Source organism: Diabrotica virgifera, chromosome 8, assembly GCF_917563875.1.
Source record: "Diabrotica virgifera virgifera chromosome 8, PGI_DIABVI_V3a".
NCBI lineage: Eukaryota > Metazoa > Arthropoda > Insecta > Coleoptera > Chrysomelidae > Diabrotica > Diabrotica virgifera.
Window position 1 is genome coordinate 130,066,144 of NC_065450.1, and position 12,765 is coordinate 130,078,908.

Here is a 12,765-nt window from a genome sequence, read left to right on the forward strand (position 1 = left end):
TAGGGCCTAATCTTATTAACTTATTCCTTCTGTGTTATTACGGTTCAGACAACAAAAAATAGGTGTTGTGTCGGATATTCGAAAGGCTTTTCTTCAAATGTCTGTACATTCGAAGGACAGAAATTTTTTGAGGTTCCTATGGGTAAACAATGAAGGAAAGGAATTTGTATTTCGACATAGGAGAGTTGTTTTTGGAGTCAACTGTAGTCCATTTCTTCTGGGTGCTACTATAGAATTTCATTTGATAAAGGCGCTGGAGAAGTGTTGTAATGATATGCCGTACTCTAAAAATACAATTGAAAGGCTTATGATTGGGTTCTATGTAGATAATTGTGTGACTAGTGTTACTGATGAGAATGAGTTGAGAAAGTTCGTATCAGAAGCAACTGCCATCATGGAGGAAGCTAAGATGGATTTGAGAGGGTGGGAGTCTTCTGGTAGTACAAAAACAGTTGTCCCTGTTCTTGGTCTTCTCTGGGACTCCTCAAGAGACACACTAAAAATCAATGGTGAAATTTTTCAGGGAGTGGTCGGAAAAGAACCCATAACTAAGAGACTGATGCTTTCTGTAGCTCAGAGTATATTTGACCCTATTGGTTTTACCTGTCCAGTATCTCTGTTCCCTAAACTGTTGCTGCAGAAACTTTGGGAAAAGCGCCTGGGATGGGATGCACCAGTCGAGAATGACATGGCTGAGGAGTTTTGTCAATGGGTTACTCATCTTCCTGAACTGTCGAGTATTGAGATTCCACGTTGGATCCAGGCTGGGCCCATTGAAGCTGACCATTGGAGTTTGCACACCTTTTCAGATGCAAGTAAGAAAGCTTATGCAGCCGTAGTGTTTTTGAGAGTTCTTCGAAATGATGGTGTTTCGATTTTTCTTATAGCAGCTAAGAGTCGTGTGGCTCCTTTGAAGAAGATTTCTATACCTAGATTGGAACTGTTGGCAGCCACTATTGGTGCTAGACTTTATCAGTCAGTCAAAAGACAATTTTCTCAGCATGTTGAGTCTTATTTTTGGAGCGATTCCACTACGGTTCTTTCTTGGATTCAACGTAAGGATTACTGGTCTGTTTTTGTTTTTAATAGAGTTCAGGAGATTAGAAATTTAGCCAATGCTGAGTGTTGGAAATATGTGCCTGGTTCTCTCAACCCTGCCGATCTTCCATCAAGAGGCTGTGGTGTTCGGCAATTGTTCGAATCTCGATGGTGGGAGGGCCCGGAATGGTTGTACAGAAACGAAAATTATTGGCCCCAACAAAAAGTAGAGGTTGATGAAGAAGAAGTCGGCACTGAGAAAAAGAAAAAAGCCATTTCGTCACTATTGAATATGACGTCCGACGATTGGCACCTGCGTTACTTTTCTCAGTACACAAAACTGTTAAGAATGATGGCTTGGACGCTACGATTTTGTTACAATACGAGAAATTCAAATGGAAAACTTACAGGCGAATTGGTCGCGGAGGAAATCGACAAAGCCGAAATGTTTGTGTTGAAGTTAGTGCAGAACGAAGCGTTCGGTTCAGATACGAAACGAATTTCCTCGCTGAACACGTTTGTCGATGAATTTGGACTTATACGTTTAAAAACTCGCGTTACCGAGAGAATTGACACGGAAGATTTTCGTCTGCCTATCTTACTTCCGGGTGAACATTTTATAGTGCGCAAGTTGATTTTGAGCTTACACAAAAACTCTTGTCACGTTGGTACACAGGGACTGCTTAGTTTGCTCCGCGAAAAATATTGGACTTTAGGGGGTAGACGGATTGTGCGGTCCATTTTAAAAGAATGTGGTGTGTGCAAGAGACAAGATGGGAAATCGTTCGAAGTACAAACGCCTTCATTGCCGGCCGATAGAGTTCGAGATGCTGCAGTGTTTGAGATTTCCGGGGTGGACTTAGCTGGGCCTCTTTACTTGAAATCGGGCGAGAAGGCATGGATTTGTTTGTTCACTTGTGCCGTCTATCGCGCAGTTCATCTGGAACTCGTTACCTCCTTGTCAACAAATGCATTTATTCAAGCTTTCCGTCGCTTTGTTGCCAGGCATATCATTACAACACTTCTCCAGCGCCTTTATCAAATGAAATTCTATAGTAGCACCCAGAAGAAATGGACTACAGTTGACTCCAAAAACAACTCTCCTATGTCGAAATACAAATTCCTTTCCTTCATTGTTTACCCATAGGAACCTCAAAAAATCTCTGTCCTTCGAATGTACAGAAATTTTAAGAAAAGCCTTTCGAATATCCGACACAACACCTATTTTTTGTTGTCTGAACCTTAATAACACAGAAGGAATAAGTTCAATAAGATTAGGCCCTACCTCTAAACACTGGTTCAAAGAAGGACGACCTTGTTCATGAGATGATGCATCAAAGACGCCTAATTTTCGTGGTTTCGCTAGTATTTTTAATAACGGACCTGTGAGGCAAATAGTGGACACAATTATTCTCTTCCGGATTATTTACTATTTCGATCACACACCCTCGTTCAACCACTCATTGAATATTAAATTATACGATTCAAACAAATTTGACTTTTTCAACTTATTTAAAGAAGTATCTAACCTTCTTCTAGCGACAACTAAATTATCTGAAATTAAAGGATGCTTGTTCAACCATACCTACCTTCGTTGTCACATCGGATAGTCTCATAGAAAAAATTCTTAGTCTCCTTGGCCGCCACCTCTCGTGTCAATTTTTCTACAGGATTGGTTATCCCAATAATATCAAGCTCCCAGAGTTTCGTCACAGAAGAACTATCAACAAACAACGCAATCGACATCATAGATGTGCTGAAATTAGAAGCAACTGCCGGCACCTTGCCCATAAGAGTCCAACCTAACAAAGTTTCAACTGCTACAAGACCACACTGTAACTGATATTTCCTCCCTGTATACAATTTGCCTACAACATCAGCTCCTAACAAAATCTCAATTGGTGCTATATGTCCGACATCGCTGAGCGAAATATTCATGTCACTAAGTTCCTCAACCCAAGGGCCGTGATAAACAGGAGAGACATCTGCACAAATTTTTGGTTGATCTAAGGCATCAAATGAACAAGAGTAAGCTCCTTCACTCGCAGTTACCTTGTATAATTTATTTCGTTGTTCAGAAGTACTTTTACCTCCAAATAACGTATGTACGATATTTTCCGTTCCTTTAGCAGAAAAACCCATTTCTTGTGCGGTACGCTGTAAAATATATGTTCTCTGCGATCCAGTGTCAATAAGTGCCCTTACTTGTTTAGTACCATGTGCACTTCTTATGTTTACTCGCAGAGTTTGTAAAAAAACCTGTGTATTATTCAAATTCGCAAGCGTCTGATCCTCAGTCATATTTTCTTCCGAGCGGCTGATACTTGAGGTCGATGTATCAATTTTGTTAACAGGTAAATCAGGACACATCAAAACAACATGGGATTTACAACACAAAATACAATTCAAACGTGCTCTACAGTTCTTCGAAGAATGTCGCACCTTCAAACATCGAAAACAGGCTTTCTTTTCTGACAATGTTCGTCGTTTCTGTTCCATAGACAATTTTTGTGCTTTAAAACAATTGATACTGTCATGCTGTCCTTCGCAAAAAATACACCTGTCAACCTCATAATTTACCAACCCAGCAGCGGTCGCTGATGGCTGATCAGTTCCTTGCTTTGGTAATTTTATATTCTTCTTTTCAACCAGGTTATTGGATTTACATTTATTTTCAGTCGATAAACCAAAACCTTCCGTTGCTAAATTAATTTTTTGTTCATTTTGAACTTCATTTTGTAGAAAACTCATTAGCCCACTTAATCTTGTCTCCAAAGTTGAAACTTCTGCATATTCTTCGACACTGTGCATGGATACGGAACCAGAAGGCCTTAAAAACTGTGAAGATCTATGCCATAGTCTGATCATATCCTCCGGTAAACATGACTCAATAAGGGGATACAATATTGCCGCATATTTGTCAGCAGTTATGCCTAAGGTCTCAAGTGAACGAAGTTGACTCTCTATCATATCATATAGTGCAGAAACATTACAAGAACTACTAGAAACTCGACTCAAAATTAACTTTAAGAGCTCCCTAATATATACTTCAATCTGGAGATCCTCTCTGCCAAACCTAGACTTCAAACTCTTTATAATTTTTGAGTAATTATCGGCTACGGCAGGAAAACTCTCCACTAAACGTCTGGCCTTACTACCGTCTACAGTGGCTTGTCTCAAATAAGCTATTTTGTCGTTTAAATCAATCGATGGATCATCATGCACTACTTTGAACTGCGACCAAAATGGAAGCCAATCTATCAAGTCCCCAGAATATTTCTTGAATTCGATTGGAGGTAATTTAAAACTGCGCTTACCTTTTATTGATGACTCTGAACTTACTAAACTGGGTCTGTCTTCGCATTTGTACTTCAGTTCATAGTAGCGTGTGCTGTATCTATCCTTTGCCTCCATCTCACTGATTAATTCTGCCTCGGAAGCCTTTTCGACCATAGCTTCAAACACCGCACTTTCCACGACACAAAGCTCATTGTACTTAACTTGTAACAGTTCCCACTGTACACTAATTTGTTGCCAGGGGTGAGAGCACGCCACATAGAATTCTAACTATTTAGAATGGGAAATAAGCCACAATATTATTAAAAAATGATTTTTATTAACGTTTCGACGCCCAAATCGGGTGCCGTTGTCAAAATACAAAATACTATTAATCAGTGGTGTCATGGCAAAATTAGCAGTGCGGGAACGCAGTGCCGGAACGCATTGCTAATTTTTGTTTACAAAACCTAAATTCTCTATTAATTTTGTTTCTTTTCTTAACCAGTGTGGGAACGGCGTTCCCACGCGTTCCCACACCATGACACCACTGCTATTAATATAAACAAAAATGTTGTTGCTTAGTAAAAAAAATTCTTCTAATAATTTATTTAATTTGACTCATTTATATCGGCAATTCAGATACATATGATACATTTTAAAGTAGAAGACTTTAAAATGATATTGCCAATATTTATGAGTTGCGTTCCTGGGACGACTTTACTGAAAGATAGTTCATTCGATTACATGAAATCAACCCCAACTCAAGAATATCCGTCACAAAAAAAAATCATAGCATGTGATCTGTCTTTAAAAAGACAACCACATGCAACGGTGACATTAAAATTCTCGCGTTAGAGATCTCATAGTAAATCACGAGGGAAAACCAGGAAAAACCTCGTGATACTATCCCGACATCGTAAGTATTTGGTCTTACATTTAATTTACTCTCAAAATTAATACCAAATTCTGACTTTACTATAATTTTGTTTAAATTATAAATAATATCAATAATACATGGGTATATAAGTAATACTAAAATATAAAATATGTACTAACTCGACTATTGACTTACTAATTGTGGTATTTTCTTTCTATTGACTTCCTCTTTCAGTATGGGTATCCACATCCTACTGCATTCCACCGAGGAATTTGCGACACAATTGGTTTCGTTTAGCATAATTAGAGCCGCTTCTTTGATTTTTCTCTTTTTACTATCTGTTTCTTTCAGGACTATACTTGAATCTCTCCACTGAACTCTATGTTCATTATCCCATGCGTGTTGACATATTTGAGATCTATCAAATTCTCTATTTTTAATATAAGATTGATGTTCACTTATTCTAACGTTTAATGGTCTTGATGTTTCACCTATATAAAATTGTTCGCATTCACAAGGTATTTTATAAATACAATTCTTTGTCCTTTCTTGTTCATTGTTAGGTTTAGTTTTAGATAGAATAGATCTCAATGTGTTGGTTGTTTTGAATGTTGTTGAAATGTTGAATTTATTTCCTATTGCTTTAAGTTTCTCGGATAGTCCTTTTATGTATGGTATTGATATTTTCCTCGTATTATTTCTTGTGAATGTTGTAGGATCCCGTTCTATGTTGTTCTGTTCCATTCGATCCAATCTTGACAATTCCTTATTTATAAACGATAAAGGATAATCATTTTTTAATAAAACAGATGTTAAGAATTGTTTTTTTTTTCTTCTAAAAAGGAATTTTCGTTAGAACAAGTAATTTTGGCTCTATCATATATAAGGATTTTATGATTCCCTTTTTAAAGTTGATGTGATTTGATTTGTAATTGAGATATCTGTTGGTATGTGTTGGTTTTCTATACACTTGAGTCTCATATCCAGTATCCTTCTTTAAGACTAAAACATCGAGGAAAGGCAGGGTGTTATTATATTCCTTTTCCATTGTAAATTTTATTGTCTCTTCTTGATCGTTTATAATATTCAGGAATGTATCCAACAATTCTGATCTATGAGGCCATATTGAAAACACATCATCTACATATCTCCACCATACAGTGGGTTTTAAATTTTGTTTAGAAATGATATTAGTTTCGAAATCCTCCATAAATATATTAGCCAATAATGGAGATAAAGAGGAGCCCATTGCTAGACCAAAATTTTGTTTATAAAATTCATTATTTAGTTGAAAATAGGTATTATTAGTACATAATGTCAATAACTCCATTATAGCTGATACATTTAGTTTTGTCCTAGTTGTCAATGTATCATCATTCTCTAATTTCGTTTTGATTATGTTTAAAGTTTTATCTAATGGCACATTTGTAAATAAACTGTTTATGTCAAAACTTACTAAAATATTATTTGCATTAAACTCAATAGTTGATAATTTGTTTACAAAATGTTTTGTATTTTTTATAAATGTGTCATCATTATTAGCAAATGGTTTTATAATGTTTAATAAAAATTTTGATAGTTCACTACAAGGAGAACTGATGGTACTACAAATGGGTCTAAGTGGTATGTTCGCTTTATGAATTTTCGGTACTCCATAAAAATGTGGTGACTTACTGTAATGAGGTGTAATTAATTTTCTTTGATAGTATGTTAGATGATTTTTAAATTTGAATAAAGTTCTATAGATTTTGTTTTCCAGTGTTTTCGTTGGATCCTTAGTTAATTTGGTATAAGGTCCATTTGTAATTAGATCTGTAATTTTGTCCTCGTATTGTATTTTATCCATTATTACAGTTGCATTTCCTTTATCCGCTGGTAGGATCGTTATGGAGTCATCATTTTTTAAAGTTTTTAAAGCTTTAATTTCCTCTTTACTGATGTTCTGTTCAATTTGATTTGTCTTTTCCAATTCAAGTTTACATAGTACCCTATACTGTTCTTTTTCATGAGTTGGTAAACACTGTGATATTTTTTCCACTGAACTAATTATGTCTAATTTTGGAATAGATGGATGAGTAACAGCATAGTTTAAACCCTTTGACAATACCAAATTCTCCGTTGCATTTAACTGTCTATTTGATAGATTGACAACTGTCGCTAATATGTCATTATTTCTATTTAGGTTATCAAAAGTATGTATAGGCCGTTCCAAGATGCTGTCAAAATTAAATCAATATGGCTACTGGAAGGCAAACATTGAATATTATTCTATCAGGTTCTTATGGTTTTAGATCATTTTAGTTGTTGTACAAAGATTAATTTAACATTTTCTCTGGAAGTATTAATTTAGAAAGATAATATGCCTCATTGGTGTTGTGTTTTGAAGTGTGAAATGCAAAGTAATCGTGATAAAGTTAGCTTTTACCACTTACCATCAGTGCTACATTCTAAGCACAAAACTGAACCAATTTAACTAAATAAGTTATAGTTATCATCTGAGAGACAACAACAATGGTAAAATGCAATAAAATATAAAGATTTTACTAGCAAAATGGAAATTCCCCTGTAATCATCTTATATCTGGTAAGTTACAACATTTGAACATTAACGATTTTTGAAGATGTTAACAGTCTAATCTTGTAGGAAAACCAGCCGACTTAACTGATAGTAACAATCCAGATTGGGTTCCTTCAATAAATATGGGGTATATAAACACAATGAAATGAGTTCCCCAAAATCTAAAATGGGAATTAAGGTACCAAAGGAGAATTAAAAGAAAAGGGTACCTACAAGAAAAAATTGCTTTTTTATTCCTCTTGAAATGATTTATAAGACACTGGACTGTCTTATATTCTACAAATACTAGGTAGGTCTATGATTTTACACATTTTTCATTAATGATACATTACTGTTACTTTAGTAGATTTAGAAACAGTGGATAGTTAGTGGTAGATAGTAGTTATTTGGTATAAAAGCTAGTTTAGTAGAAGACAAGATTTTGCCAAATAGTCAAACATATATTACAATGGAAAAATTAACAAATACATTTTATGTCATTAACATTAACACAGGATTTTAAATATCAGCTTAAGAAATTAGCTTTATCTTGTGAAAGTATAGAAAATGATGATGCCAAAACTAAAAATTATACTGGTTTAGCAAATTACAATGTTTTTAAAATAGCTTTAAAGTATATTACACCATTTATCAAATACCATCAAAATACTGTTTTGTCACCAAGTGATCAAGTATTGCTTACTTTAGCTAAACTAAGCTTAAACTTAGATTATAAAGATTTGGGATATAGGTTTAGTATTTCACCCTACCCGGTATCAACTTATTTCAAAAATACTTTGTATATAATGTGTCTTAGGTTAAAAAAATTTGTGTTCTGGCCTGATAGAGATATTTTAAAGAAAACTATGCAAAATTCACTTAAAGAATCTTTTCATGGAAATACTACAGGTATAATTGACTTTGGACGAATGTTTGTATGAAACGAATTATTTATTGTTCTGAAGCTAGTTATTTCAGGCATTTTTGTAATTAACTATTCTAATTGGGAAATAAGCCACAATTTAACTTAAAAAATAATTTTATTAATCTTTCGACTTCCAAATCAGACGTCATTGTCAAAATACAAAATATTATTATTTATGCATATTATTACCTGTAAATATTTCTTCTGATTGTTAATTGTAAAGGATTGAAAAATTACCATTTATTTTATTTTTTTTTAGAATCAGCTGAGAGAAGTGGTCTACAAAAACCCAGGAAGGAAACGGAATATGTGGCTACGAAAGGCAAAAGAAAGGTTTACAAAGCAAATGTGACACATTTTTTTGAAATATTTAGGAATATCAGTAAATTGCATTAAAAAAATGTATGAAAAGATTTTGTTCAATAAAAATGTTTATATTTATCAAGGATGTATTAATTGGTATGGCCACATATCGTCAGTGATGTAATAATACATCCTATCTGTTTTTTCATGAGTTTCGTAAGAGAGACTAAAAACTTGTCTTAGGGTCACCTCCTGTTTTCATATGATATTTTTTGACTTGTTTTGTAGTAAATTAAACTATCTATGAACTACAAAACAAGTCAAAACTTACATATGAACACAGGAGGTGACCTTAAAACATGTTTTTCCATCTCTCCTACAAAACTCATGAAAAAACAGATAGGAGGTATTGTCACATCAGCAAGGATGTACAGTGATGAGTGCCCTAATAACCGGCAAAATAGCACAAAAGACGGGCAACATATTTAGTTGTGAGATAAAAAGAAATGAAACTAGTCAAGCTGGGAAATTTAGCGAAATTAACCTTTAAATTTTATTTTATATTGATTGTTTCCCACCTTTACACATATCAGAGGAGTATGTCAACTAAAACTGTCACTGTGACAGTGGTAGTTTCCAAACTCGTCTGATACGTCTGAAGGTGGTACACAATCAATACAATCTAAATGTATAAGTTAATATCGCTAAATTTCCCAGCTCGACTAGTTTCATTTCTTTTTATCTCACTACTTAATACGTTTTCCATCTTTTGTGCTATTTTGCAGGTTATTAGAGCGCTCATCACTGTATTTCTGGTATATCCAGGGAATGTCTACAAAATATATTTTGAATGTCCAAAGAACATTCGTGGACATTCATGGAATGTTCCAATAAGACATTCAAGTAATGTTTAAAATGCTGACACAGGATTTTCCTGGGATGTTCAGGAAACGTGTTTTCGGGGATATTCCAGGAATTTTTCAATGTCTGTGTACCTTCATATGGAATATTTTGGTGTTATTAGCACCGCACTCCACTTGCGATTTGTAATCAGGAAGATTGAACACATTGTTTCAAATACAAGTCAATCCATTTGTAACTAAATAATCATGGATTGACTTCTATTTGAAAGAATGTGTTCAATCTTCACGACTACAAATCGCAAGTGGAGTCCGGCGCTTAGAGCTACTTCCTCTTCGGTATTATGTATTATACTACAGAAATTAGGAACTTTCCTTCTAAATATATGTATGCATCTTGGCCATCAAACATTTTTTTAAGGGGTTACATAGGTCTTAGGGGTAAAAAAAGTGACTTTTTAAAAAAATTATATCTCGAAAACTAAAATTTATTTTTATTTATAATTGGAACATGTAAAAGTATAGTACTTAAGGTAGTCTCAAAAAAAGTTTCAGCCAAAAATATTCATTTTTGTAGAGTTTAAGTTTTTTTGCGGTGGACAGCAAAACTAAGTCCAGTCTCATTTGAAATCAAAAAGTTTCTTGTAGTTTATACCTCTGGCTAGTAAATGAACGAAGGAATTAAAAAAAATGAAATTTGAAGATTTTACATAAGTTTAAACACATTTTTGACCCCAATTTTTCTCATTTTTAAAGTAGTTTTTTTTTGATAAAACAAAAATGACCTCATCTAATAAAAAAATCTTTGTTCATTCACTAACCAGAGGTATAAACTACAAGAAATTTCAGATGAGACTGGACTTGTTATGCTGCTCACCACAAAAAAGGGCTGTTGTCGAAAAATTGCAGTCAACTCTACAAAAATGAATATATTTGGCTGAAATTTTTTTGAGTGTACTATACTTTTACATGTTCCAATTAAAAATAAAAATAATTTTTAGTTTCCAAGATATAATTTTTTTAAAAAGTCACTTTTTTTACCCGCAAGACCTATGTAACCCCTTAATAACTGCCTTTCCATGCTGTAGCAAACTTAACAAATTGTTGATTTCAAATTGTAACAGTTAAGTTTTGCAAAGTATGCTGCCATCTTGTATCTTCTGTGTTATCTTCATCATACAATTACTTCATCTAAAAACTTTCTGCTATATATTCATTTTGTTGCTAAAATTATTTCCTGATCCATGGGTTGAATAAGCGATGTATTTTTTGGCAAAAACATACAACTAAAGTTGCCATGTTTTGATCATAGAATATTTTCAGAGGGATGAGCAGGAGCGTTGTCTAAAATCAAAAAACATTTCACCTCTTCCGGCAGATTCTCAGTTTCTTCTCTTGAAATTTTTTCACTGCAGGTACAGTCGGAGAAATGAAAGAGTACCCATGAACGATCACATATTATTAACATAATTAATCTATCTCTATCGTTTGTTATTTATAGAAAAAGAACAGCAAATACAAAATATGTGATTGTACCTGTTTGACGTGACCGTTCATGGGTATTCTTTCATTTTTCCGACTGTACAAATTCTTTAAAAGGTCAATTTTTTAAGATATCTGGGGTGAACCACTATGATGAAATTATTTATTTTTATAGCTCCACAATTATATACAAATCCTACCTCAAAATATTTGTAAGAATTTAAACTCTTGAATGCCTTCATTTGTTGACCTGTGTAAAAACTATTACTAAGCTCCAAATACAAAAAAAACTATGTCCATGTAAGTAACTATATTTGTCCATGTTGTCACCCTTGAAAAACTTTTTCTACTGTAGGTTAACTCATACCCCTTGAGGGAAAATGGATCTATATACCAAAAGCTTTTGAAAATATTTACTTATGTTTATTTATTCACTGCTTACAACTAAATACAGTCGTTAAAGTACTTCTACAGCTAGAAGCTACAGAAGTCAACAGCAAAATGTTCGGAAAATACAACTATAAAAAACTATTATACAACGATTAAACTATTATATAAAAACAATTATATAAACCACTATTTTATAACAACAATAACTATTTTATAAAAAAACTATTAAACGTAAAAAACTTAAGAAACTCAATGCGGTACAAATATAAATAATTTCAATGTTTGCCTTCCAGCTTTCAATTAGTGTCATAAACGTCAAAGTCTTGAAATGGCCTATACTATTTTGTTCTAAAAGAATATTAAATTTATTTAAATGTATATTTCTTTGTTTCTGATATGAATTTTGATAAATTATGTGTAAACTAAAAATAATTCGATCAAAATCAGAATTTGATATCATTCCGAAAAGCAAATCTTTAATACTTATTTCCCATTCTAAATAGTTAAAATTGTAAAAATGCCACAAGAAAATAGCTTCAGAACAACATAGAATTCTATTTTGCTGACGTCACAAAATCGAATTTCACATTAAGAGAATCGACGGTTACTAGGCAACGTGACGTCACTAAAATAGAATTCTATTTGGCGTGCTCCCGCACCTGGGTCGAGTGTCCACCGTTTCAGATAACAAATTGTCCAAAACATTAGCAGCTGTCGTAAAAGCAGTACGAAGCACTGTTCGGCGTTTTGTTTCTAATTCCAATGCCATATTTCTCGCTTACAAGGGTAACAACTTCGGCCGAGCCTCACGACAAACGAATTTATTCGCCGGAAAAAAGTTTACACTCAAATAAGCGGAAACAACTAACTTTTAAACACACCCGTATATATCTAAGTCCTTATCGCGGTCGCCAAAATGTTACGTAGGGATGTCCACGAGTTACTTCACGCAAAGATCCCTGGTTCGAAATTAAATTATAGAAAATAACTTTCGTTTACAGAAAATTACCCCTATTAAAAATACGCAAGTGTAGCTTAAAACAAAAGTTTTTATT

At 33.8% G+C, this 12,765-nt stretch overlaps 1 protein-coding gene across 1 annotated transcript; it reads right to left on the reverse strand.

The window, feature by feature from the left end:
* Nucleotides 1-2,613: 2,613 nt before the first annotated feature.
* On the reverse strand, nucleotides 2,614-4,491 carry LOC126890263 (uncharacterized). The gene has a single exon (XM_050659121.1). The coding sequence runs from the start codon at nucleotides 4,489-4,491 to the stop codon at nucleotides 2,614-2,616; it is 1,878 nt and encodes a 625-aa protein (XP_050515078.1).
* Between the last annotated feature and the right edge of the window lie 8,274 nt (nucleotides 4,492-12,765).